The 24,234-nt window shown below is 51.9% G+C and overlaps 8 protein-coding genes and 1 non-coding gene across 9 annotated transcripts; 7 read left to right on the forward strand and 2 right to left on the reverse strand.

Annotated features, from left to right (window-relative positions):
• Nucleotides 1–141: 141 nt before the first annotated feature.
• On the forward strand, nucleotides 142–864 carry LRP88_08768 (uncharacterized protein; the record flags this gene model as incomplete). The annotated part of the gene is made up of 1 exon (XM_083245268.1): nucleotides 142–864. The coding sequence occupies one exon, from the start codon at nucleotides 142–144 to the stop codon at nucleotides 862–864; it is 723 nt and encodes a 240-aa protein (XP_083099762.1).
• Nucleotides 865–4,189: 3,325 nt separating this feature from the next.
• LRP88_08769 lies at nucleotides 4,190–4,305 on the forward strand. The gene has a single exon (XR_014475185.1). It is a non-coding gene; the product is annotated as a 5S ribosomal RNA (ribosomal RNA).
• Nucleotides 4,306–4,558: 253 nt separating this feature from the next.
• On the reverse strand, nucleotides 4,559–6,757 carry LRP88_08770 (uncharacterized protein; the record flags this gene model as incomplete). Its single annotated transcript, XM_083245269.1, has 4 exons — nucleotides 4,559–5,734; nucleotides 5,788–6,043; nucleotides 6,098–6,349; nucleotides 6,399–6,757. 4 exons carry the CDS (start codon nucleotides 6,755–6,757, stop codon nucleotides 4,559–4,561), a joined length of 2,043 nt encoding a protein of 680 aa, XP_083099763.1.
• A 2,189-nt stretch (nucleotides 6,758–8,946) lies between these two features.
• On the forward strand, nucleotides 8,947–11,758 carry LRP88_08771 (uncharacterized protein; the record flags this gene model as incomplete). The annotated part of the gene is made up of 7 exons (XM_083245270.1): nucleotides 8,947–9,305; nucleotides 9,370–9,702; nucleotides 9,756–9,969; nucleotides 10,027–10,976; nucleotides 11,201–11,253; nucleotides 11,315–11,567; nucleotides 11,641–11,758. The coding sequence occupies 7 exons, from the start codon at nucleotides 8,947–8,949 to the stop codon at nucleotides 11,756–11,758; spliced, it is 2,280 nt and encodes a 759-aa protein (XP_083099764.1).
• An 883-nt stretch (nucleotides 11,759–12,641) lies between these two features.
• On the forward strand, nucleotides 12,642–14,621 carry LRP88_08772 (uncharacterized protein; the record flags this gene model as incomplete). The annotated part of the gene is made up of 3 exons (XM_083245271.1): nucleotides 12,642–12,985; nucleotides 13,359–13,545; nucleotides 13,596–14,621. 3 exons carry the CDS (start codon nucleotides 12,642–12,644, stop codon nucleotides 14,619–14,621), a joined length of 1,557 nt encoding a protein of 518 aa, XP_083099765.1.
• Nucleotides 14,622–15,143: 522 nt separating this feature from the next.
• On the forward strand, nucleotides 15,144–15,872 carry LRP88_08773 (Phenylalanyl-tRNA synthetase; the record flags this gene model as incomplete). The annotated part of the gene is made up of 1 exon (XM_083245272.1): nucleotides 15,144–15,872. One exon carries the CDS (start codon nucleotides 15,144–15,146, stop codon nucleotides 15,870–15,872), a length of 729 nt encoding a protein of 242 aa, XP_083099766.1.
• A 1,383-nt stretch (nucleotides 15,873–17,255) lies between these two features.
• LRP88_08774 (uncharacterized protein) lies at nucleotides 17,256–17,876 on the reverse strand (the record flags this gene model as incomplete). Its single annotated transcript, XM_083245273.1, has 1 exon — nucleotides 17,256–17,876. The coding sequence occupies one exon, from the start codon at nucleotides 17,874–17,876 to the stop codon at nucleotides 17,256–17,258; it is 621 nt and encodes a 206-aa protein (XP_083099767.1).
• A 647-nt stretch (nucleotides 17,877–18,523) lies between these two features.
• On the forward strand, nucleotides 18,524–20,614 carry LRP88_08775 (RNA-dependent ATPase ROK1; the record flags this gene model as incomplete). The annotated part of the gene is made up of 1 exon (XM_083245274.1): nucleotides 18,524–20,614. One exon carries the CDS (start codon nucleotides 18,524–18,526, stop codon nucleotides 20,612–20,614), a length of 2,091 nt encoding a protein of 696 aa, XP_083099768.1.
• A 2,068-nt stretch (nucleotides 20,615–22,682) lies between these two features.
• Nucleotides 22,683–24,217, forward strand: LRP88_08776 (putative TOS1-like glycosyl hydrolase-domain-containing protein; the record flags this gene model as incomplete). The annotated part of the gene is made up of 4 exons (XM_083245275.1): nucleotides 22,683–22,925; nucleotides 22,979–23,499; nucleotides 23,550–23,719; nucleotides 23,775–24,217. The coding sequence occupies 4 exons, from the start codon at nucleotides 22,683–22,685 to the stop codon at nucleotides 24,215–24,217; spliced, it is 1,377 nt and encodes a 458-aa protein (XP_083099769.1).
• Between the last annotated feature and the right edge of the window lie 17 nt (nucleotides 24,218–24,234).

Genomic DNA, 24,234 nt, shown 5'->3' on the forward strand with positions numbered 1-24,234 from the left:
GCGTACCTGCGCTAAGCTAGGATGCACATAGCGGATGTACCCGGTATCTGAGGTGCAGTGGCCTCAATTGGATCAACATCACAAGCTGAGATCGCATCTTTTTAAACCTTACATCTTAGATTTCACTTTGCGACCGCCAGCATGTCCCTCAGCTCCGACGAAGAGGACGAGATTCTCGGCGACAACCAGAGCGCTAGCTCGTCTGGTGAAGACTCTCCCCCGCGGCAACTATCGCAGAATCTGTTTGCGCCGCCTTTCTACGGTCGCCCTCCTACGCCTCTCCCCCCTTCGCCATCGCTCACATCCCTCCTACGACCGTCGCGACCTACGACTCCAGATGCATCCGATGACGACGCAATGGCGCCTGTGCCGCGCGCAGCGCCGAAAGTACCGACGTACGAATACTATGGCTTTGTGCTGTACCTCTTCAGTAGCTTGACGTTCCTCATCTACCTACTCTGGGGCTACCTCCCATCGCCGTTTCTGCACGCCCTGGGCATTTACTACTACCCAAACCGATGGTGGGCGCTAGCGATCCCGGCCTTTATCGTCATGACGGTCGTATACATCTACGTCGCACTGGCGGCCTACAATACCGAGATGCTGACGGAGCCGCTCTCGAGCGTCGAGACCATCGTTGATGGCGCGGGCAAGCTGGCAGAGATTGACGCCAAGGGAAGGCTGCGCGGGGGGAGGAATCGTGAACGCAAGGTCGAGGGGAACGGGAAGCTGCGGTGGCGCGAGATCTGGAGCGAGGGGACGGACGCCGTCATGGATATTCCGTTGGCTGGTGTCTGTGAGGTGCTGTATGGGGAGGGGAGGGAGGAGGATGATGAGGAATATGCATACGAGGACCAGTCATGATTATGGTCAACTCGGCAACTGCAGCGATATGTGTTTACGGTATTTCTACTGGCTGCATGATCAAAAATAGAGGCTTCAAGAATAGAGAAGCTACTCCAATCAGTCCGTGTCAGAGAATCACAGGTACACTGTGGGTGGTATATGCCCCACTGTTAATGTTCAGCTCATGACTTCGAACTTGGAAGTCATAAAGAATCATTCTATCCAATCATGATTATCAGCTGAAGCATTTATTAAATCCACGCAAGATGAAGGAAATGTCATGTCGACCATTTCCTTCTGAGCCTTTGCCAAATCGTGCCGTATTATCCCATAGCAAAATGCTCATGTTGGCTGAAATCCCCAAGTCTCAATTGGGACACATGTTTTAATAAGCTGGAGAAAAATGCGACATGTTTAACCATTGCCTTGTTCGGATTTCTAGCATTTTAAAGTTCTTATTCTAATCTAATGTTCTAAGAATGCTATAATTCATAAGTTTGAAAGATGTTCTGGTTATTGTTGGTGGCTGGGTGAGCGTTTTGGATTTGGCTTCCATCTGAATTTGGGGCATCCTGGCATTATGCCACCATAAAATGGGACACAACCGAATGAGCTGAGTTTGCTCGCAGAAACTCTGAATTGGCTTGAAAAGGTCCTCGTTGTGATAATCAATTGATCATTCTCTTGAAATTACCCATGTCGCGTCTGCTTTGGTTTGGTACCATCAACTGAGCGAGAACCTGTTGCAGATGGTATTTGGACTCTGTCTGGTGTTGATCTTGGGAAGGGCATTTAATATGGATGGTCGCTAATGAAAGCGTTTAGACGCAATGATACCAGGAATGAAGAAACCTAAGTCCAATATGCGGGGGAAAAATGGTATTGACACGGTATTCCATTTAATCATAAGGAGCTATCCACAGGATGAATCTCCTTGAGTGCGTTAAGGCTACAACCAGGTCACGAGCAGGGGTCTGATCCAATTAAAATGCCGCAAATTAGAGGTACTTCAATTGCCTCCTATTTTATATGGTGATAGAAGTCCCAACAATCCTGCTGGTTACAAAGGGCAACATCACACTGCCGGCAGCCGTACCTTGTTTTTTTTGGCCCCTTTTTCCTCGTATTGGTGTTGATGCCGGTTAACGGCTTCCTCTTGCTTCGTGACCTAATTTGACCGCAGCGGAGGCCTTGACAAGCAAGGCAAGGGCTATTTTTCCCTCTTTTGACGCGTTCATGCAGCTCCATAGGCGTATTTTCGTCGCCAGCTCGATATCGCTTCCTGGAATGACCAGTCCAATAAGCCGCAATAAGGTCATCTATAAGGCGGCCTCGCCAGTCACTTTGAGACCGTATTTTATTCCACTTTGGCTGCCCATGAAGCTGAAGAAGATAGCTGTTGATGAGGGCTGTGTCAAGAAGGAAGGTCCAAGCTATAGCCTGCCAAGGGCCGCGACGAATTGAGTGACTATAGCCCCGTGATGCCCTCAGTTGGTCGCCACGGTCCACATGATTCATCTCGTCGTTATAGGTAGCGGCGATAGAAGGGATCGCAAAGGTCTTGACGGCTTCGTCACCAAAAAAAAACGCTGTATTGGCCGTGCGCGGGCTTGATCTGTATTTGGCCTCTTCCTCTTCCGTATGACGAGCTCGTCGCCTCTGAACACAGTGGATAAGAAGAGTACAAGGGCGTTATCCTTCCACGCGATTTGGTTGACCTAGGGAAGAGCATGTCAAATTAATAGGGTTTCTATAGGTAAATTTGACTTGGCTTGCTACCTTATTATCAACTGTTGGAGCACTTCTGAGCTCATTGAACTGAAGAAGTCTCCGGCCGGCAGAATCATCATCTTTGAGCTTCGCGAAGGGGGCGTAGATACCACAGTTGCGGCGGGCCGTGCCTGTGGCCCCGTGGCCATATTGACGGAGGCTTCTAAAGAGGTTAGCGGACGAGAAGAGGTTATCAATGAAGACGTGATATATGGCTTTTGGCAGCTTATTAATAAGGGCAATAACCACGCTCTGTGTCGGGTTGAGGCGTGTGTAAAGTCGCCTTCTTCTCTGAGATCGAAGCCGCGTTACGAGGCTAACTGGACCGTATCTCTTCTTCGGCTCGTGCCAAAGCCACCGCAAGAAGAGGCCTTTTTGCGCCGTGGCCCAGATCTTGAAGCCCACGGGGATAGGCTTATTTGGGACTCGTGTTGTCTGGTATGACCTTCCTGTATAGCGGATCATACACTCGTCCACAGCGATATCCGTGCCCGGCTTGAGGAATTCAGTTGACGCGTATTGTAGGTGCCGAGACCACTCGTAAACGGCGGCAAAGACCTTTGTAAGGCCAGCTTTGGCAGCCTCTTTGGCGAGGCTGAAGGGGTTGAAGAGCCGAAGGTGCCGATGAATCAGTTGAAAGCGGTCAAAAGTCATGACTTTGAGGATTGAATGGTCGGAACCTTGGTGCCCTAGCCGGGAAGTCTTCCAATGGTCTCGGATTGTGATTTCCTTATGAATTCCTATATGAATTAGAAGCGCAAGCCATAGATATACCTCTGGCACGGTGGTTGGCTTCCAACTGCGAATTCGAGCCCGTGGCTTCCAGCTGCGACTGCGAAGCAAATGATCAACCCATTCATTCGTATATTTAACCCATTTTGCAACTAGGAAATAAGGCACAAAGTGATGGAAGAGGTCAAGAGGCTGCTGGGGCAGCTCTTTGACCTCGAGGTCGCGATCGGGCACCATCACCGGGAGGAAATTGGTGCCGCAGCTAGGGACCGGGTTGAATACAGGTCGGCAAGTGAAATCGGCTGGCTGCTCGCGGCGGCTATTCTCTTCTGTAATTATAATGCTTGGATCAGAGGCACTCAGTGCCTGACTAGGGATTGATTGGGAGCTCATGAGTATCTTCAAAAAGATTTGCAAGGTATTTTAGGTGGAAATAATTAATGGAGCACTATGCCGTACCCCTCTCGTACCTACGTCATGACTAAGGTCATGTGGGTCGAGTAACTGGCTGTAGCCTTAACGCACTCAAGGAGATAATGTGGTTTGGCGTTGCATATGTGAACCTCTATGGCAGAGTCCCGAGTTAAACCGAAGAATAGTAAATCTGTGCCACAGTCTTCTCACTTAAGTCTATTACTTATTTGCTAAACCATTATCTAAGATATCAGAAAAAAAATACATTTGCTAGCCAGGACTGTAATTCTAATAATAGTAGGGTAACTAGAGACATAAGACGCAAGTTCTATCTATATTGCTCAAACATGTTTGTGCACCTAAGTCCTAAGTACCTACCAGGTACCGTTGCGGTCATTATAATCTAGTTATGCAGCAGTTCTGGTACATACGACCATACCCACTGGAGAACTCGGGATCCCGTCCGCTCTCCCATAGATAAGCCAGTGAGGGGCGGATTAGTAGTTGGGTCGGTGACGACCAGCGAATCCCCGCTGTTGTATGTTTTTGCATGTCGCTTTATTTTTACTTAGTGCGCTTATGTGTCTGGGCTGTTATGTGTCATGACTTGAAGAGCTTGAAGGAGAAAGAAATTGCTAACTGATCTCGCACTGTTTCTTTTGTCCCATGAAAGGGCTATACGCACTAAGGAAATCTATTTGTGAATAACCGCGTGTATCTTGCTCCCTATTAATTCCGTCATACTAAATCAAGCATTCCTGTTTAATCGTGAACAATGACAATAAAGAAACGCACTTTAAATAAACACCGGCTCCTGACTAAACTGCAGCTCAAATCTCAACTTTGGCTTTCTAGCCTGCTCGTAGCAACTTTGCATCTTATCGATAAAGCTGTGCATAACGTCGTTGAGCATGTCATTGTTGCCAGGCTCAATGCCATACGTCCACAGTTTGTAAGGCCTGGGCGTCTGAAGCCTCATGTACAGGGGCTGGACATTGGTTCCTATCCAGCCCAGATCTGACATCAGTTCGGGGAGGGTCATCTGGAACACGTCGACTGTGGGCGTCCAGGATTCGAACCCTTCGTCACCATTTCTCCAGAAGAGCACGGATGATGCATCTATGATTTGCCTCTCTTCTGCACTTAGCATATTGTTGTTGTCAGGAGGTGGCCGATTCTGCTCAGTCTGGGGCTCATTCGTATGGGGCTGACTAGTTTGAGAGTGGTTGGTTGGAGGCTGGCGAGTTCCCGCCCCGGATGTTGAGCTGCTGCTGGCTTGTTGATGCACAGAGTTTCGCTCTGTGCTGGGCCCGGCGGGGGATTCCTGCACCGGACCACGCCTTGCGCTGGATCTGGGCTTGGAAATTTTCTTGGTCGAAGCCGGTTTCTTTGAGGCCTTTTGACGAGACTTTGACGATGGCTGCTCCGCTGCTGGTGCTGTGGCGTTACCACGAGGTGCAGCACCAGAGGAATTCTCACGACAAGATGTGTCGTTGGAGACATTGACTGCAGGGCGTGGCGCCTCTCGGAGCCTGCGATCTCCGTAATTGTCTTGTTCTTCTTTATCTTCCGAAGCAGAGGCGAGAATAGCTTCCTCCGTAGCCTGCTCGCGGGCATATTCCGGGCGCTGAACTAGCATCCGGAGCCGATTTGAGGATCGGGTCTGTTTGGACTCATGATGAGTGCCGTCCCTTTCCTTGACAGGTGCAGTAGAAGGGGGATCGGCCGGCGGAGCATCTTGGGAAGGGACGCTGGTGGGAGCGAAACTGGAAGACGAGTTACCGGTAGAAGCCATGTTGGTGGAAGAGCTACTAGCAAAAGGGACGTTGGCGGATGAGTTATTGGAAGACGAGCCACTGGTAGACGGTCCCCCGACGGCTTCTGTATTGTCTTGTTCTTTTCGAGGGACTTTGGCTGGGCGAACATCTTGAATGGGGTATTGTTGTGCCGACCGTTTACCGCGATCTCGAGGCTGGTAATCAATGTTAGCATGATATGGAAAAGTTTGGCAAGCTCGGCACGTACAACATGGGTGTCCTGTGCCGGGATGTTGGGCACTTGATCCGGATCTTCAGGTGTAGGATGGACAGGGACATTGGAGGTTGAATTGCCATCTCGGGGGGCTTGGAGGTCGAGATGGTCATTTTGAATCTCCCGTACCTGTTCGTTAGGCTTGTCAATGGGCTCGTTAGTAGGCGGGATACCGTCTCGCCTTCTCTCAACCGGCACATAGCGATTTAAAGTGACCATTACGGACGTTCCTACAAACCGGGTGACATCCCTGACAACATATTGATAAGCATGAGATCCTCAAGCAGCATCAGGAACAACTCACGCTGATGATGCAGGAGCATTTGTGGTAGACTGCATATTGCCGAGTTCGATGGGGTGGTCGGCGCTTTGGCCCCTGGAGTCTGGGTAGGCTTGTCGTGAAGTTTGTTCGCTCGAGTTCTTATTTGAGTGAGGTTGCTTAGTGGAGGCAGACTTAGGATTTTGAGCCGACTCTTTGGGAGTTGAAGTTGTGGTCTGTTTCCGCTTGCGCTCACGAGCTGTGCGGTAAAACACTTTCGTCAAGAGGCGATGTATCCTACGAGGTCAGGGCCTCGAGCTTTGATATATGTACGGGATTCACTTACTGATCGTAGTCCCTCGTGTACTTGAGAGGTCGCTTGTTTGACGAGTTGGGGTCGTCGGGCCAGAATTCGGGACCTTTTCCTTTGATGACAAGGAAGTCCTTGGTCATCTCCCGGAGGCCTTTTTGATGGGCAGGTGTCTTCCACTTTGTAAAACTCACACCAGGGAGGTTGTCTTTGGAAACAAACGTCTCAACTTGTGCTGTGAGGGCTCTCTTGAAGGCGATATCTTGCTCTTCCCCTCTGTGCCCGTAACCGAGCGATTTGCGAAGCTCGGTGAGGCTGGGGATGTTGCAAGTTTTAGTCTTAAAGACCCGTTCACCTGCTTTGAATGGCTTTTGGCGGCGAGCTGCCTGGTCCATGGCCTGAGAGTTGCGAGTGTGCAGAAAGATAACAACGATATTTATAGTAGGGAACAACGAACAATGGGGGTAAAGCACGAGGATAGCCCGTGCGGAAAGGCACAACTAACAATGCAGGGGGATTGGGATTATTCCGGAAGGAATAGAAAGGAATAGAAGAGATAGAGAGAACAAGAGAGATGGGCAGAAGTCGAGAGTTCCCCAACACCTCTTGGTTGTGCTGGTTGAGCTGGCTGCTTACACCCCTGAGTAGATTGCGAATGGGGGTACTAACGGGTGACATTAAGGATCTGGGCAGGACTTGTGCGCAGTAGTTTTTCTTTTTTGAACAAGTTTTATAGGGGACAAGGGTGCGATGCGAGTACCGACGTGAACCACTGATCGAGTTGCTCTGTTGAAAGAGTCCAGTTGGTCGAGCAACTTGGCTGCAAGCTCACTAGTTGGAAAGATTAACTTGTTTACAGCTTCTACCAATTGACCTAGGCTCTTCAACCGTTTTACTCATGGAATGAGACAAACATGAAGACTACGCACAGTGAACGAAAAAACGATGGTGACATGGCTGTGACTTAGGTACGTTGCCCAATTCGGAGCGTGTTACATGGGTAACTCAACCAACAGCATAAAGTAACCAAGAACGCCTAGGGGTTTGAAAAAGAAACTGTAAAAAGTAGTTCCACTTTTCTAAAACAGCAAGGATTATTAGTCTACTACCTACCTATTTTGGCCTTATAAGGATTTAGTGTGATAAGGTGTGCAAGTCTAAGGGAGCGAGTACTAGGAGTGATCATAAAGAGCAGATATGTTAAATATAACTAACACTACTAGACTCTAAGACAGACTACGACTACGTTAATCAGTTTACAACTCTTTTAACATACACGCTGTGCGCAAGAGACAGGCCATACATTGCCACGCTCACCTCCATTTGGTGAGCTGCCTCTATGATGCACGACATCTGCAGAGGTCATCAACCCCTTTTGACCAAGAGTCATCACCTCTCGTCCCCCAAATTTCCGCTTTTAGAAACCCGTTTCATTTGATGATACGCGCAAGCAGCCGGTGCAGGGTGGTTGTCGGGGCTACTCGACACAGTCGTGGTGGCATCAACAGTCCTCCGACGGGGGGGAACTGTGCTCTGACCAGCCTCACCGTTCTCGAACAGCTCTGATCAAATTCTCTATGTACGTGGCCCTTGATCATTGGAAGTTGGTCGCAGTTGCGTTAGATCGCGGTGCCTTGATCTGTCGTTCGCGGTGTTGGATGCCCTCAATCAGCGATGTGCAATTCCCCCATCGTGGATCGCAAGGGAGCCGCGTGTGGCTGTCGCCGGATATGCACGATGAAGCATCCGAGAAGAAACCTCTCCAAGAGATAGGAGAGATTGTCGAGAGAAAAGAGGAGATATGAGTCTTGGCGAGGGCTGGACGCCCAGCGCGCGGGCACATCGTCCAGTAACTCGGAGTTGCCGGACACCACCATCTTGACCAGCGCTTGGACAACTCACCTGGAAGAAGAAAAGATTCACCTTGCATTTGATGAGTGTTTTCAGGGTTTTTTCTCACACCTGTGAAATCCTTGCTGGTCATTGCTGCGGCGCGGCAAGGCAAACCGCTCTGCTGGAACCAACAAAGGCCGACAATCCACTCCACCATCACCCCATGAACCATAGCCCGAGGCATGTTTTCAAGGATTCAATGGGATCACAATGCGACAAAGTTCTAAACTCTAAGAGAGTGTGAGGAGAGAAGGCCCATTGAGCCATGTATGTCGCAATTCCTTCACTGCCTTGACTCCGCCATGGCCGGGGTTTCGGGCCAACACCAACACCCACACCCCCCATACGACACCCATATACGTGCGCAAGGCAGACTTGCCACACCTTCCAGGTGCCGAGATAACCTGTACCGTAGCTGAAAGGGGGATCTTCGCGTCCAAGATGAAACCCTGTTACTACTTGGTACACTTCAAGTGATAGACCCCCTGCGTCGGTCTTGACCGCGCGGGATGCATAGCCAAGGTTCACGCTGAAGGCACCCTCTCCCTCTGGCAACTGCTTCCTATCGTTCCCAATTTCTTTTTATTTTATTCCTTCTCTTTTACTCGTAGTAGAACACTCAATCAATTCTCACTTTTCCCACTCACAGGCGTTTCTCCCTAATCCACTCATCGTCTCCTAACTCTACAACATGGAACTCCCCGAGCACGCTAGAAAGGCACGTCGCTCCAGCAGACGACGCAAGATGAGACTTCCCAGAGTTGCAGAGCTCCTCATAGATCTCGGACTTGCCGGTCAGAATCCTTCCCCGGACAGGGCCCTCGTCCGGGAATTCGACGACACCCTTAAGGCTTTCACGGACAAGTTCCTGGCCAAGAAGAACCTCCAGAGGATCGCACTCACTCAATGGTCTGTCCCATTCAACCAAGACATCTTTCGGCACCTAGCCACTTCATTCCTTCACGAGGGTGGACGGGGTTCCTACTTCTGGCCTGACCCGCCCTCTCCTGCGAACAAGAAGGGATACTGCTTCTCTAAAGACCGTAAGAAGTGAGTCTCACTGAGAAGACACTACGGCTTGGTATAGACAGAAGCTAATCTGGACATTTTCTAGGATCTGTGATCTCTTGATGCCACTGGCCTTCCGTCGTAACCAGATCCTCATGAACAACCAGAAGCACAGGATCAACCCAGCGTATCCTGTCACCCTGCTTCCCACCACACCCACCACGCCCACCAATGCTGCTCAACAACAGACTGCCCAGCAACAACCAAACAGCCCAGAGACCACAGAATCTCATACCTTGAGATCAAGTCACCTTTCACGGGCTCATGGGACAAGCTTTGAGACCCCCATCGACGTGGATGGGCTGCCAGACCTTGCCTTTGACCCCTTCGATGACCCCTTTAGCGATGACGAAGCCCCCAGAAACCCCAAGTACTTACGGTGAGTTACCTCACCTCCACTGCCTAGCCAGTGCCATGGCTAATCATCGATAGTGACCCTGGATTCCCTTCACCAGAGTTGTCCTTGCCGCCCATGGTACCTCAACCAGCAACAGCAGAGGATGAAATTGACGAATACTACCTTGACACGCCCAAACGCGTACCCAAAGAGCGGACACCGACTGTGGCTCCTGAGGAGACAGATACTGTGCCTGATCAAGATCCATACGACGTTCCAAACAGCCTAGAGACAGTTGCACCCCCCCTTGTAAGTCATTTTTATGCTGGTCACTATACGTCGATGGATGAGCTAACCAACAAATAGATCAATCAAGGCGAAAAGAGACCAGCAGAGACTGAGCTTGAAGGCCCGGCTCGCCGGACCAAGAGCCCTCGACTAGAACAAGGCAATGCTACCGAGCAGTCTGGCGTTGACGATGATGAACATCCGCCACACTCCCCCGTAGACCAAGCCACAAACAACAACACCTCTGATGGAGAGACCAGGCAGGCTCGGCTATATGACTATGTCTTCACTGATGGCCTGAGTCGTATTGATGGCTTGCCTGGATCTATGTCTCACCAAGGGAGCCCTGAACTCGGTGAAGATGCTCACAGGGAGGCCCTGGCTCGAAGATCTGCAGCGATCGACCCCCCCGCCAAAGCACCTCTTGCTCTCATGTCAGATGCACCAGCTTCAGAGCCAGAGGTAGAAGCTGAGGCATCTCAGAAGCAACTAGAGATGGACCCCCTGGAGGATGTTCCCCTTGGCCAACCCCCCAAGGCCCAAACTCACTTCAGGGAGGGTTCACCTCAAGACAATGTGTCACCAACCCGGCCCGAGAGCGATGATGACATTCAAGGCAAACCTCGAAGCCAGTTTCATTCTGAAGAGCCAGAGCAGTCCGTTCCTGGGGTTAAGGGGAAACAGCAGCCTGAGGCACCCCAAGTCGAGGACGCTCTGACGTATGAGCCGGCCAAGAATACCACGTCCAACCCAGACCCGACCTTTGCCTTTACTGTGTATCAAACCGAGATGCGGCCCGTGATGTGGAACTACTCGGAAGATGTCTTCTTCAAAGGCTCCATGAGAGAGCTGGTTGACGAGCTGCCCATGGAGAACAAGCACTCCCTCAGGGGCCTATGCATCACGCTCATGGGGAAGCGGCCTGAACAGTACCAAGTCTTTCTGTACAACGAGGTCAAGTACAAGAACGTCAAGGAGATCTATCTCACGACTATAAAGCAGGAGATTCAAGAGGCTAAGCTGGACGGGTCTCGTCTGGACTATGAGCTTATAATCAGGCCGATAAGGCGATTGGAGAACAAGGATGCTTGAAATGTTTCTAGGACCGTTGTTTGATAGGGAGGGAGTAAATTTGGGACATGTACCTGGACTGCCTGGGGAGATATTTAGTACTTGAAGTGCCAAGAGCGTCTTGATGTTTATTTACCCGACACTTGGAACGATGTGTGGCTTGTTCAACCGAGCAACTTAGACATGTTCAGCTTCTCGTGCAATTGTGTACCGTATTCTTTACTGTCCTATGGAGTAAGTCTTGCCTCTTGGACTCGCTGCTCAAGTTCATGTGTTAATTCATTTCAACTCGCAGATGTTGGTCTGGTGGCCAACGGTGCGACTAGATGGGGCTTCGTTGGAGAGATCTCATCCCGGCGCCTTCGTCCTTACACGGCTGGCTTTGCCGCTGTCTCTACATGTGTGGTAGGAACTGTCATCAGTACCGTCCTCCCATACATGATCAATGCTGAAGAATGGAACTGGGTCCTCAAGACCGCTTGGCTCTATGTTGGCCTGGGTGCCCCCTTTACTGTCGGCATGTGGTTCTTGATTCTTCAGACCAAGGGGTACGCCCAACTCGCCTTTCGTTGTCCTCGTCGCCATTGTGAGACTACGAATTACGCTGACAATATCTCACAGACGATCAGCTGCCGAGCTGGATGAACTCTTTGAGCGAAAGATTAAGCTATTCCGCTTCCACGAGACTACCACTGTCACCCAGCGTATGGTCCAGATGAATGGAGAGGAACGCGCTTAAGCAGGGCGGATGATGGATGGACATGGCAAAGAATATCAGCAATTTTGGTGCTGATATTTGTTTCTCGAGGCTCAGTATCTACAAGGAATTGTAACGAGAGCTTCACTATAGAGTGTTACCTTGTCCGAAGGTGGTTGTTGTTGCAAGTTGAACCCTGGACTGGCTATGTAAAGGTGGCTTAATCCCAACCGTCAAGAGGCAAGCTGTGTACTTTTGACGACGCAAAATAACCAAACAAATTAAAGCTGCTGTAGTCTATTATATTCTAAGGGTTTCTTTAATCGATATCCTGGGATGCAATCCAAATGACTAATCCAGTGAACAGAACTCTGTCCCTTCAAGAGCCGAACTGCCTTGCAGCTCGTGCTAGCAAGGGAGTGCAGGCCGCTTGGCCATCCAAAGATGCCTCACAATACTTTGTAAGTCGTCGGTAAAAAAAAATATTATGTTTCAGGTGTGTGGAATCGTCTGCAATGCCTCGGTCAAGGAGCTGTGGCCGCTGGGCGCTTAAAGGGGCAGGGCCAACACCATGCAAACTAGAGCCGGATATCGGGCCAACACCAACAACAGATCAAGGCTCAGCAAGAAGCATCCACAAGGCCTGTTTCTGGCTCGAACTTTGACAGCAGAGTGAATTCAACTAGGGCATGGTCTAGGCAGACTCTGCCTTGGCTGGCGCCTTGTCTTTTGCCGCTTTCCGCACTCTCGAGAACTGAATAAACGCACCCACCATCTCGCATCTTCTCTCTCCAAGTAACACTATCTCTACTTGTTTCTGGTGTTTCGTCGCTCTGCTTGAGCTAATCACGTGGTCGCCGTACCTGTACAGATATCCCACCTGAAGAGTTCATCCTCGACCCCAACTCTGTTGATGACCGCCATCATGGAGACAGATGGGAACAACGGCAGCAGCCTTCAAAGGGCACCAGGCCTAGAGAGTATCAAGACTAAAAATATACGGACTGTCACAGACCTCCGGGAGATTCTTGGGTTTGGAAGGGGCGAATTCGACCAATCCAGAGCCTTCAAGAAGGCCATCAAGCAGTTCGCCTCTGAGTTTATCGCTGAGGACGGTAACCCTGGGCCTACGTTTACTAGGTGGAGTGACAGCTTTCATAAAAAAGTTTTCTACAACATGGCGAGCCGGTTTCTCGAGAAACACGGGCGTGAGTTTTGGCCCGACGGCCCAATCACCCAGCGCCTTCAGTACGAAAGGGATCATGCCCAGTGAGTCGATCGAGAATTGTTCTGCTTTTCAGTATAATTACTTATATGGCTTCTCTCTTAGACTCTTAATTCTCCTGGCGCAGCTCTTTTTTCGACAAAACGAGCTACGCCAGCGAAAGACACCCGAAAAGACACCCAAAGAAAGGTCCAGAAAGGCTCCCAATAAGCCGGCCTCTGTGGATACCTCCGAATCAACAACCAGCAGGCCTTATCGGGAAGGGTCAACCAGAGAAACGCCCATCGATTTAGACGACTATAATACCCCGAGAGGGAATAGATCTCGTGGCCCTGACAATGATGGTCAGGTTGTTTCGCCCCAGGAGTGAGTGGCTAGTACACAACACTCCCTTGGTAATTTGCTGACTCTTTCCAGTGAATCAAATAAACCCTCTTCAGCACCAAACGGTGTGTCTCAAGCACTGGACGATTCTCCTGAGCGATCGCCCCCTGACGGCTCCAACTTACAACCGAGCCCACCCCTTCACACCCAGACGGAAGATGTGCTGCCCCTGGAAGATATACACAACGGATCGAACGCTCCAGAAGTATCTGAATCTTCTGTGAGTTTTGCATGTGGACAGGCTCGATCACGGTACTAACTCCTCGTCAGACAAACGCTCATGGAAAACGCCCTGCTCCTCCCCAATTTGAGGATAACGACAGACAAGAAAAGACGCCCAGGCTCAACCAAGAACACCAAAATGAGACAGAAAACTCTGTAGCTGAATATTCCGCGTCTACTCAGCCGGAAGAACTCACTCTAACCTCGGGCAGAGTGTGGCAGCCACTCCACCGCCAAGGCTACATCATGGGGAACGAGTGTCTGGAACGTCTCGAGCCTTACGCGGACAATTCAAAGAAGAAACGGCAAAGAACTCGCGGAGCCTCCGTGAGAGGCACACAGCCGCCGACTTCTGCTCCTGTGGCGGTGATGGCCCTGGAGTCTGTGGAGAACCACCGTGACATCGACAGCCCTCGACACGATGCCAGTGATGATCCTTTCGATGGCTCTCCTGAAGCTTCTGACAGGAGATTCGACTGTAATACTGAGCACGTTGTTCGGCGACGATCGAGAAGTCTTACAATGCGCGTCATGCCGGACCTGGGAGAGGGGAGCCTCCCAGAGCCAGACTTCCAACCAGAAGATGAATCAAACTTTGAGTGGCAAACTTCCCCTGGACGAGAACAAGCCCCATCTCAGGGGCGGGAGCAACTTCGCGTTGAAATGGAGCGACGGCAATCTCATCAAAGCGATTTGGATCCTTCTGTCAATGAGTGTCGAGCCAACACTGAGACTGACAACATCACTGCTTCTACAAACGACTTTAACATCGACTATACCGTGTACAACGATGAGGAGGAACCAGTGTCAAGCTGGAGCCCACCGAGGTACTTCTTTGCCATGTCCTTTGACGAGCTAGTCGAGGCCCTGCCCCTGAAGCGACCCCGAGGGCTTCGCTTGTGTCTGGAGGGAGCCGTGAAACGCAAAGGTTTTTCGAGGACAGCCTGTGACCAAGAGAGGTTCAAGCTGCACCAGTGGAGATTCGGGGAGATGATGAGAAGCTGGGAGGATGAAATTGCCTCGAAAGGTGGACCGAAGCCTAGTTTCGAGATTATCATTGAACCGCTCAAGTAACACGGGAATTATCCCCCTTGGAGCGGTTGATCTTGGGTACGCGATTAGGGTTATCACTAGTAAATGCCTATAGATCTCTCTTTTTATTCCATGTAGAATATTGTTTTTAGAATAGAAAGAACTACATTCGGAAAGGTTGAGTCCTCATGGAGCCATCTCTTACACCTTGTTTATCTTTGACTTGACGAGCAACAAGGTCCCTTCTAACTGTATTTGCCTTCTTCTTATCTCCGTCTCTATTATGTAAAAAAGAGTTCAAGGCATTGATAACATTGAAATTTTTCTAGCCTTGTGCTATCAGTTCTACAAGGTAGTTGACATAAGGACCGTGTTACGTTAACCATCCGAGCCAAGTCACTGTTGATTCACCTCGATCACATAACTCAAGTATTACATGTATAACTGAAAAAACACTTTACAATGCCCATCAAACAAAACCCCGCATGTTCGCGCTTTCTTTGTGTTGCACTCTTCTCTCTTCTCTCACCACTAGAACACGATAGCCTTTGTCACTCCATCATCATGAGCGGAACACAGATCGCACAGAACCTCTTGCAAGCCGCTCGCGTTGCTCCGGAAATCTTCAAGCTACAACCTGACTACCGCGTCCTTTTGCTAGTTGTGGAAGGCATTCCTCCAGGCCCCAGCGACGCCGCCAGCGAAGCCCTCCTCCAAGAGGCCGAGAAGGCGGCCAAGGGGCTTCTAGCTAAGCACCCCGTCACCGAGATCCCTCACATCGCCGCCTGGAGAGCCGCCTACAAGGGCTTCGGGGTCAAGCCGCAAAAGACCCGTAATAGTCTGGAGGCTCTCACACGTCGTGTCGAAGCCGGCCTCCCTCGCGTCAACCGGTTGACCGACATCTACAACGCCATCTCTGTCAAGCACCAAATCCCTCTGGGCGGAGAGGATCTCGACAAGTATGATGGATCACCATTCTTGGTACGGGCGATAGGCACAGAAGAGTTTCAGACCTTTTCTGGCGGAGAGCCCCAGTCGGAGCTCGCATCACCCGGGGAGCCCATCTGGTGCGACGATACGGGCATCACCTGCCGTCGCTGGAACTGGCGGCAGGGCCCGAGAACTGCGCTGGCTGACGACACTAAGCGAGTGCTGTTTATCCTGGATGCGCTGGAGCCTCTTTCGGATGAGGCTCTACACCAGGCTGCCGATGAGCTTGCTTCGGCGCTCAAGAGTCTGTCCCCTGAAGTGCAAACTGCGCAGCGACTGATTTCTACTCCTAACGAATCATGATTGGGGCTGAATGGGGACAGGGAGAAGAGAGAAAGAAACGTATGGTCTTGGCAATTCAAAGAACTCGACATAGCCTCATCTTGTATGCCTTGGCCCAAGGCAGACTATGGTGACGCAGGGCGACCAGGAGAGAGGCTTCGCCACCTCGCATATTTTACAATAACTCGCTCGAGACGAAAGATCTCAATGACTTAAACCTTGAAACTAAAACTAAGATCTTGTACAGTTCTCTCAGCTTTTCCCATAATTTTTCTTCCACAACAGAGTCTCTCAACACCATGTCAGTGGAGCGAGCGCCCGAAAACGACTCCCAAGATGAGTCAACCTTTTCAGCAGCCAGCATGTTTGGGATGCTCCTCACTTTGGGTACATGTCTGCTGTTGCAACCTCGAGGAAACTTGAGTTTCGAGAAGCCACCCGAAGTCCTTAACCGAGTTTGCTTCTTTTTCTTCCGCCTCAACCCCATTGTGTGCGCCATGGAAGCGGCCAGTGTCTTGCCCGCACTCATGCTCATATTCTGGAGAGCCATCGGGTCATGCCATGGCAATATGTTTTGGGAGTCTGGCGTATTTGCCGCCAATCTACAGGCAGGGGCGGCTGGCCTTCTTTTCCTCCGTAGCCATACTGCACATGCACGGCTCGACGAGAGGCTCATCGAGCCAGCCCCTGAACGGGGTCATACCGTGATGGTTATGGACGTCATTACCATGATCTCGGTCGTGTGCACTACTATCAAGCTTGGCGCCTCGGTCATCCCATGGAATTTCCAACTCATCACTTGGACCTACATCGTTGATTGGTTTTTAGTCCAGCTAGCCGTCATGATGTCCCACTGTGACTCTACAAAGGAGCAGTTGGATCCAAAAGTACTGCTTCAATCAGCTGAGTATCTTCAGCAGAAGGCCCGCGTTTTGGAATTTGGCCAAATATTGGGCGGGCTGGCATTCATCCAGCTGGTGGCAATCGGCGGTTCTCATGTACCCTTGCCCTTGACCTACCCCGCAATGATGCTGGTGACAACTTCCAATTTCTCAATACTATTCAATGGCACCCGGCGGATGGATGTTTTCCTCTTAAAACATATGGGAGGTTCTGTTAAGAGGGTCGTGCCTTCATTCATTTTTACAGGTACGATCTCCATATGGGTGCTAGGTCTTGTGTGGTATGAGGAGGTGGGAACTTTTAAGCCCGGGTGGCTAGATTGGCTGGGGTGAAGAGATGCGACACCTAGTTAATGAGTATGGTGCGTGAGGATTGGTTGGTTGTTGAAGATAGTTATATTCCTTATTTATCCAAACGAGTTCCCTTGAGAAAACCAACCAGCTTGATAAGCCATTACTCCATACACGTAAACGCCTGTTATATCCCGCCAGTTATCCCTCTCTAACTGGCAAACATGCTGCAAAGCTCCCAATCTCCACTCGCGAGCTGCCTCCAGGAGCTCGAGCAGGTAGCCTCGACCGTCTGCATCCCGTACTGACCATTCCCTTGGTCAATCTGGCGGAACAGGGTGACCCTGTAGGCGATGGCGGCCGCCATGAGACCAATCTCTACCACCTGGGGGTCGTGCATCTTGTAGGCGAGCCACTCCTCGCAGTGTCTGATCTCCTCTTCCAGCGGCGGGTCCGACTCGGCGGTGCGAGGCTCCGGGTCGCCAAACAGGAAACGGTTGGAGATGACGGCGTCCTTGCCAATGTACTTGAGGGCGCTCTTGGGCTTGTCGCACAGGGCGCGCCACAGCAGCGTCTCCATCTCCTTGGCGGCGGCGTGGTTGCGGCCCTTGATGGTGTTGAGCTTCTCGTCGTCCGACTCTTCGTCGTCAGAGTGCTCCTTTTGCTTGCCGCCGTTGAAAAAGTCCGAGTTCTCGATGCCCGACGTCAGGCTGCCGCTCTGTCGGGGCACGAGCTCCATGTCGCGGCTGCTGGAGCGTTGGCCGAACTTGCTCTCTTTGCTGTTGAGCCCGTTAGGCGACGGGTCGGTTGTGAGTCCGAGCATGGTAGGCATGATGGCGGTGTTGCTTGAGTGAATGTGAAGTTATCGTTGATGAAATGAGTTGGGAAGGTTCAGGATCATCGATGCGAATAACAATTCAAGAGGGGCAGCAAGTTTATAAAAGAACAAACACATAAAGCCAAGCTCATACGCATGGTATTCGTCAGTCCATGATTCTCAGCGTCGAAATCCTGATTGCTGGGCCTCTTGGAGACTGGTGTGACGTCAGTCTTGGATGTAATCCGCCATCAAGTTGGAGAAGTTATGACGGTGATCGACACTAATCGATCATGACCTCAGGCTTTCAGGAAAAGTGGCAATATCATTGGTCAGATGTCTTCTCGAAGCAGGATGTTAAACGTTCCTGGCGCGCCATGAACCATCTTCAACCGTCGTTGATGTTGATGAACTCGGAGGGTCCCGTTGCTCCAAGTCTAGTGCCCGTTGACTTGTCTCATCGTCTGTGGCTGGTGGTGCAAGCGGTGGCGTAATAACTTGAGGCTCACCAGCCACACCAGCCCCCACACCCCACTACCCGAAAGCTCAGTTTGTTCCGTCAAGGGTCCACCAAAATTTCTGTCCCAATTCTCGACATTGGACTTTTCCTTCAACTTGCGCGACTCGACACTCGCCATCACCAAAGGTGTTTCCTAATTGCAATGGATATCCTCAAAGTCCTATCGCGCGGGACCAAAAAGACCACCAAGGTCGGTCTCAGCGGCAACAACGCCAAGTCGAAGCTTCCATCTGCTGGAACAAGTACCAACCCTCAACTCTTTCATGATGAGGTCCGCGGACAGAAGCGCAAGCGAACTCGCGACGAACCCAAAGCCGAGGCCCATGACGAGCTGCCAGAAGTCGACTTCTTCGCCCCCAAGGCCGAACCCGCCCCTAAACCTCAACCCGAGACAGAAGAGGCCGACCGAGCTCCCAGTCCTGCACGCGCATCGCAGCTGCTGAGCGAGGATGAGTGTCGACAGCTGCTACGATCGCACCGGCTAAAAATTACTCTCCTTTCGAAGACCGAGGATCAGTCCAAGGTCAAGAAGCCCAAGAAGAAAAAGAAGAAGGCGGCCGTCGAGGTGAAGAAGGATACCAAGAAGCAACTCTTCCCGCAGCCATTGGACTCGTTTGGCGAGCTCCGCAATGCCTATGGTATCTCTCGCAGGGTTGCCGAGAATCTCGTCTTCCAGGGTTATCGTGTGCCGACCGAAGTTCAGATGGGCAGTCTGCCTCTTCTTCTACACCCCGAGGTGGCTTTGAAGGGGGAGGATGGACTGGAAGGTGGTGTTGATTTCCTCGCCATCGCCCCTACCGGAAGCGGGAAAACCATCAGCTTCCTCATCCCAACCATCAACAACATTATGCGCAGACGATCAAAGGAGGATCTACACGATATTCATGAACTTGAGGCGGTCATTGTTGCGCCAACTCGAGAGCTGGTGCATCAAATTGTCAGCGAAGGCCAGAAGCTTGCCCATGGGACGGGGCTGAAGATTGTTTCTATGAAGAAGGGCACCCAACTATCAGCTGAACAGGTGAATGTGTCCGAAGATAGTTCTGAGGATGAGGAGGACGACGACAAGGAGTCCGAGTCCGAGGATGAGAAGGATGCAGACGAAAAGTCGAAGCCAGCCATCAAGGCCGACATCCTGGTCACAACCCCTCTACTTCTACTCAACTTTCTCACATCCAGCCCCTCAAACACCCACAGAGTCTTACCGACGGTGCGAGATTTGGTTTTGGATGAGGCTGATGTCCTCCTCGACCCTCTGTTCCGAGAAGCTATGCTGGCTGTTTGGACGGCGTGCACGAGTCCCGACTTGCGACTTTCATTCTGGTCTGCTACAATGGGTTCTAACATCGAGTCCCTGGTTACCGAGAAGTTGACTTCGAGGGCTCAGGCACTAGGCATCACACCTAAGCCCCTGGTCAGACTGGTTGTGGGATTGAAGGACACAGCTGTGCCAAACATCACCCACAAGCTCATATACACGGCGACAGAACAGGGTAAACTGCTTGCCCTACGCCAGCTACTGCACCCCACGTCGAGCATTGACTCGGGACCTCCCCTTCGGCCTCCGTTCCTTGTCTTCACTCAGACCATCGACAGAGCCACTGCGTTACACGAAGAGTTGAAATACGATATCCCTCTCGAGGCTGGCGGCGCCGCGAGAATTGCTGCGCTACACAGTGGCTTGACTGATAAGGCCCGCTCAGCAATCATGCGCAAGTTCCGTGCCGGTGAGATCTGGGTCTTGATCACCACTGACGTTTTGGCGCGTGGTGTTGACTTTGCTGGCGTGAACGGAGTGGTAAACTACGATGTGCCTGGATCTAGCGCAGGTTATGTCCATCGTGCTGGACGAACAGGCCGAGCTGGCCGTGAAGGAGGTGTTGCAGTGACTTTTTACACCAAGGAGGACATACCCTTCGTGAAGATGGTGGCCAACGTGATTGCGGCAAGTGAGAAGCAAGCTGGCAAGACGGGCGACGAGGCTGGAGTGCAGAAGTGGCTGCTAGATGCCCTGCCCAACGTTGCCAAGGCAGACCGAAAGAAGCTCAAGGAACGGGGAGTGGAAGCTCGACGAAGCGGCAACAAGGCCAAGATTACGTCCAAGAGTGGCTACGAGAGGCGCAAGGAGCACAACCGCCAAGGCGCTATTGAAGGGAGCAAGAAGAGGAAGATGCAGGAAAAGGAAGAAGACAGCGGAGACAGTGATGGCGAATGGGGTGGTATCGACGACTGAGTCGAGAAGTGTTGCCATTAGAAGCGAAGACGGATGCAACGCATACAAGCGATGCTCAAGACGCATCAACGCAGCACAGCCTATGGAGAACTGATACATTAACATAGCAACCGATCTTGGACAAGATATTCTGCTTGCTTGATTCGGAAATACAAAATGAAGAACATCTTGGCGCAACGAATCAAGACCAACAAACCAGGCAAACCAATTTCATCTTGACAAGTCTTCATATTGGAGTTGACGGGCTGTCCCCAAACGGGCAAGGGATGTTTTGGAGACTAACGGAGAGCGATGTCGATAGCCTGGGCGTTCATTTGGACATTTCACGCCATCCTGATGAATGCGCTTGTTCTGTCTTGTCAACCACCGTCGTTGGCGCCATACTTAGCTGACGGGACTAAGCCACGAGACCATCAAGGGTCCGGGGCCGAAACAGGCGGGTCAATGAAGACGCTCGAGTGGTTCTGAGAGGAGACTTGAGCAGACTGCGAAGGGTCCTGAGTTGGGTGGTCCTCGGGCTCCGCAACTAGGGCAAGATCAACACCCATGCGTCCGTTCATCCCAACCTGAGAACGAATCACAGGATATTCTCTCATGCTCGTCTGTTGAGGGGCTTTAAATGTCGGCAATTGCAACCATGCGTTGTCACCACTTCCGACAAGGCGGAACAAACTCTGTGGGCGCTCCCGAGTCAAGTGGAACACACGTGGACGCTCATTCCAAACTCTGGTGTTGTTTCTCACAGCCTCAACGCTCTCATTCTTACCGGCTGCATCCGGGCGAGTGATCCTTTGGACCATGGACGCAAGCGACGTGAGGGATTTGGAGCTTGAAGGATCTGAGGGATTCTCCAGACCCGCCAAGAGTAAGCCTACGTGAGAAGCTGTTGGTCTCGTCGCAAACATCTTGCCAGAAACTGGGCATGCGCACAACATGGCATGGCGAGAATGCCCTCCCAGCCCCTCTCGAGTAAGCCGTCCCATCGGAAAGGATGCCCAACGCAGGAGGGTTGCCACGTTTCAGCGGCCGGGTCGAGAAAAGTCTGCTCCTGCATTCTTTAGCTCAAGTGAAAGCGTGTGACTGAGAGCGTGTTCCGACGTGTCCTGCAACTATGACACCCTTGTGATGCGCCCAGACCGAGGAGAGGTGAAGGAAGGGACGTCAGGGCAGATCCTCATCGACCCAAGACTCTTGAGTGCAATTTGACAAGACGCGGCTGGGCACACGACCAAGGCTCTTGGCCCGAAACCAGAACCAGGCCATGGCCGGTGAGCCAAGGAAGGGCAAGGCAAGGCGCAGCAGCAAGAGACAACAGTCAGCAGTTCTGGGGCTACGCGCCGGAGAGTGGCTCAACTGGCACCGATGATGATGGTGTTGATTTTTTTAATTGACCGCCTCGGCCAAGTCATCCAGGGCCCTCGATTGGCCAGAGGTTGACGTTTTGGGAATCCTGAAACAATTGGCTCGCACCCACACCACCGAGCCTAGGCCACGAAGTCGTGATGCTTCATGGGGCCCCCCTGGTCATTCATGCCAGGCACCACAAGATCTGTCACTCAGTGCCTCGCTAGTCCGGGGTCCGAAAAAGCTTGGCAACGACGGCGTCCAACCACATGGCGGCGGCATTCCCAGGGGGGTCACGACCAGACCAGACCAGATGGGATGGTGGTGGTGGGCGATGAGGGCAAATGCGCCGAGCCCTTGGCCAGGCCGCTTCAGAGCTCTTTAATCTCTCAGTTCGGTCAGGCTCATGCTTCCGCTTCCTCAAGAAGGGGGGGACGGCCACCCTCCCCGGACTCTTTCTGTTTCCATTCCTTTCAAAGGCCGGGACGAAACATCTTTGTCGCTCTCTCACTTAGCTATCACTCTTTGGCAAGAGACTCACCTCTCACCGTCCACTCCTTTGTCTTTGATTCACTCCTTAAGATCGACTGGATCGCTCTTTGGCCTCTATTGTCTGTTTCTGTCCCAGCCCTGCGGTTTCGAGAGACTTTGGAAACAAGTCCCACAACGACCAACTGAAACTCCCAACTATACCCACACATATCTGAGGATACAAGTCTGAAAGATGAAGTTGACCACTCCAGTCCTGCTGGCCTCGGCTGGCGTGGCTTCGGCCTTGACGCAACAGTGCACAGGCAACGCCCTCAACGAGGGCGGCAACTTCTTCTGCGGCGCCGTTAAGCAGATCCTGTATGAAGGCTTTGCCGGCAGCGGAAGCTACAAGGCCGTCACCAACATGGGAAACAACCAGCAGTGTGATACTGAGGATATTCCCTACAGTGGTCCTCTGGCACCGCTTGATGAAGGTGTAAGTCACTCTATGTGCCGTCTATGATACCAAGCTAAACTCTCATCCTCCAGCTCTCTGTCCACGTCCGTGGCCCCTTTAACCTCAAGGAGTTTGCTGTCTACCACCTCGGCTCTGACAACAAGAAGCGTGATGTCGCTCCCTCTCCTCATGTCCACGCCCGCCGCCACGGCCACCAACACTTCCACGAGCAGCGCAAGAAGAAGCGTGCCGAGTGGATCACTGCCACCATTGACGGCCAGGTTGTCTCCTGGGAGAACAACTACTTTGGCCCTGCTACACAGGCTGCCCCTGCCCCTGCTGCTGCCGCTCCTACTCAGGCTGCCCCAGAGCCCGCCGCTCCCAAGGCTGAAGCTGAAAAGGAGGTCGCCCCAGCAAAGAACAGCGCCAAGACCTCGATCAAGGCGCCCGCGACCAACGGCGGCAGCCAATCCAAGCCCAAGAAGACCAAGACTACTGCTGCTACTGGAGGTGCCTGGGCACGTACCTCGTACTACAACGCTGAGCAGCAAGCCGCCGACAACGTTGTCTTTCTCGGCAACTATGGCGGCGATGGCTCTGGAGTCTTTGACGAGTGAGTCAAGTGTTGTCTCTTACGAATATCCAAACTAACCATGCTATTAGGACTTGGGGCAACTCCCTTTCTTACCTCAACGCCGACGGAAACGGCGGCTCTTCTTCTCCCAAGGTCCTGAAGGATGTCTATATCCCCTCTAACAAGGAGTTTTCCATCTGGACCGCCGAGAAGTGCGATGAGAGCTGTGGTTACTCCCGAGCCCCTGACGTGGCTTATAGTATGTTGACATATCACCCCTTACTAGAGCACAATCACTGACAACCTACTCACAGAGGGTTTCTCCGGAGGCAGCAAGATTTTCCTCTTCCACTTCAACATGCCCATGGACGGCGACCGTGGCTTCAACGGCGACATGCCCGCCCTCTGGGCTCTCAACGGCCGCATCCCCCGCACCGGCCAGTACAGCTCCTGCAGCTGCTGGACCACCGGCTGTGGTGAAGCTGATATTTATGAGGTTCTCGCCTCTGGCGACACAAAGTGCAAGTCGACCTTCCACCTTGCCAAGGGCGCCGGCAGCTCTGAATACTTTGACCGCCCCGTCGACAGCTTCATCCGGGTTGCCACCATCTTTGACGAGCGCTCCTCGAGCGTCGCCATTAAGAGGGTTCCTGATGACTTTGACTTTTCCGAGTCGCTTAGCGAGGATGTTGTTGCTGGCTGGCTTGATGGATTTGCTGTTGGCGGAAAGGGCAGCAGCTTGTTCCAGGTGGCCTAGGTGATGGTGTAGAGAAG

Source organism: Fusarium phalaenopsidis, assembly GCF_050370095.1.
Source record: "Fusarium phalaenopsidis strain FUZ10S chromosome Unknown contig_32302, whole genome shotgun sequence".
Classification (NCBI taxonomy): Eukaryota; Fungi; Ascomycota; class Sordariomycetes; order Hypocreales; family Nectriaceae; genus Fusarium; species Fusarium phalaenopsidis.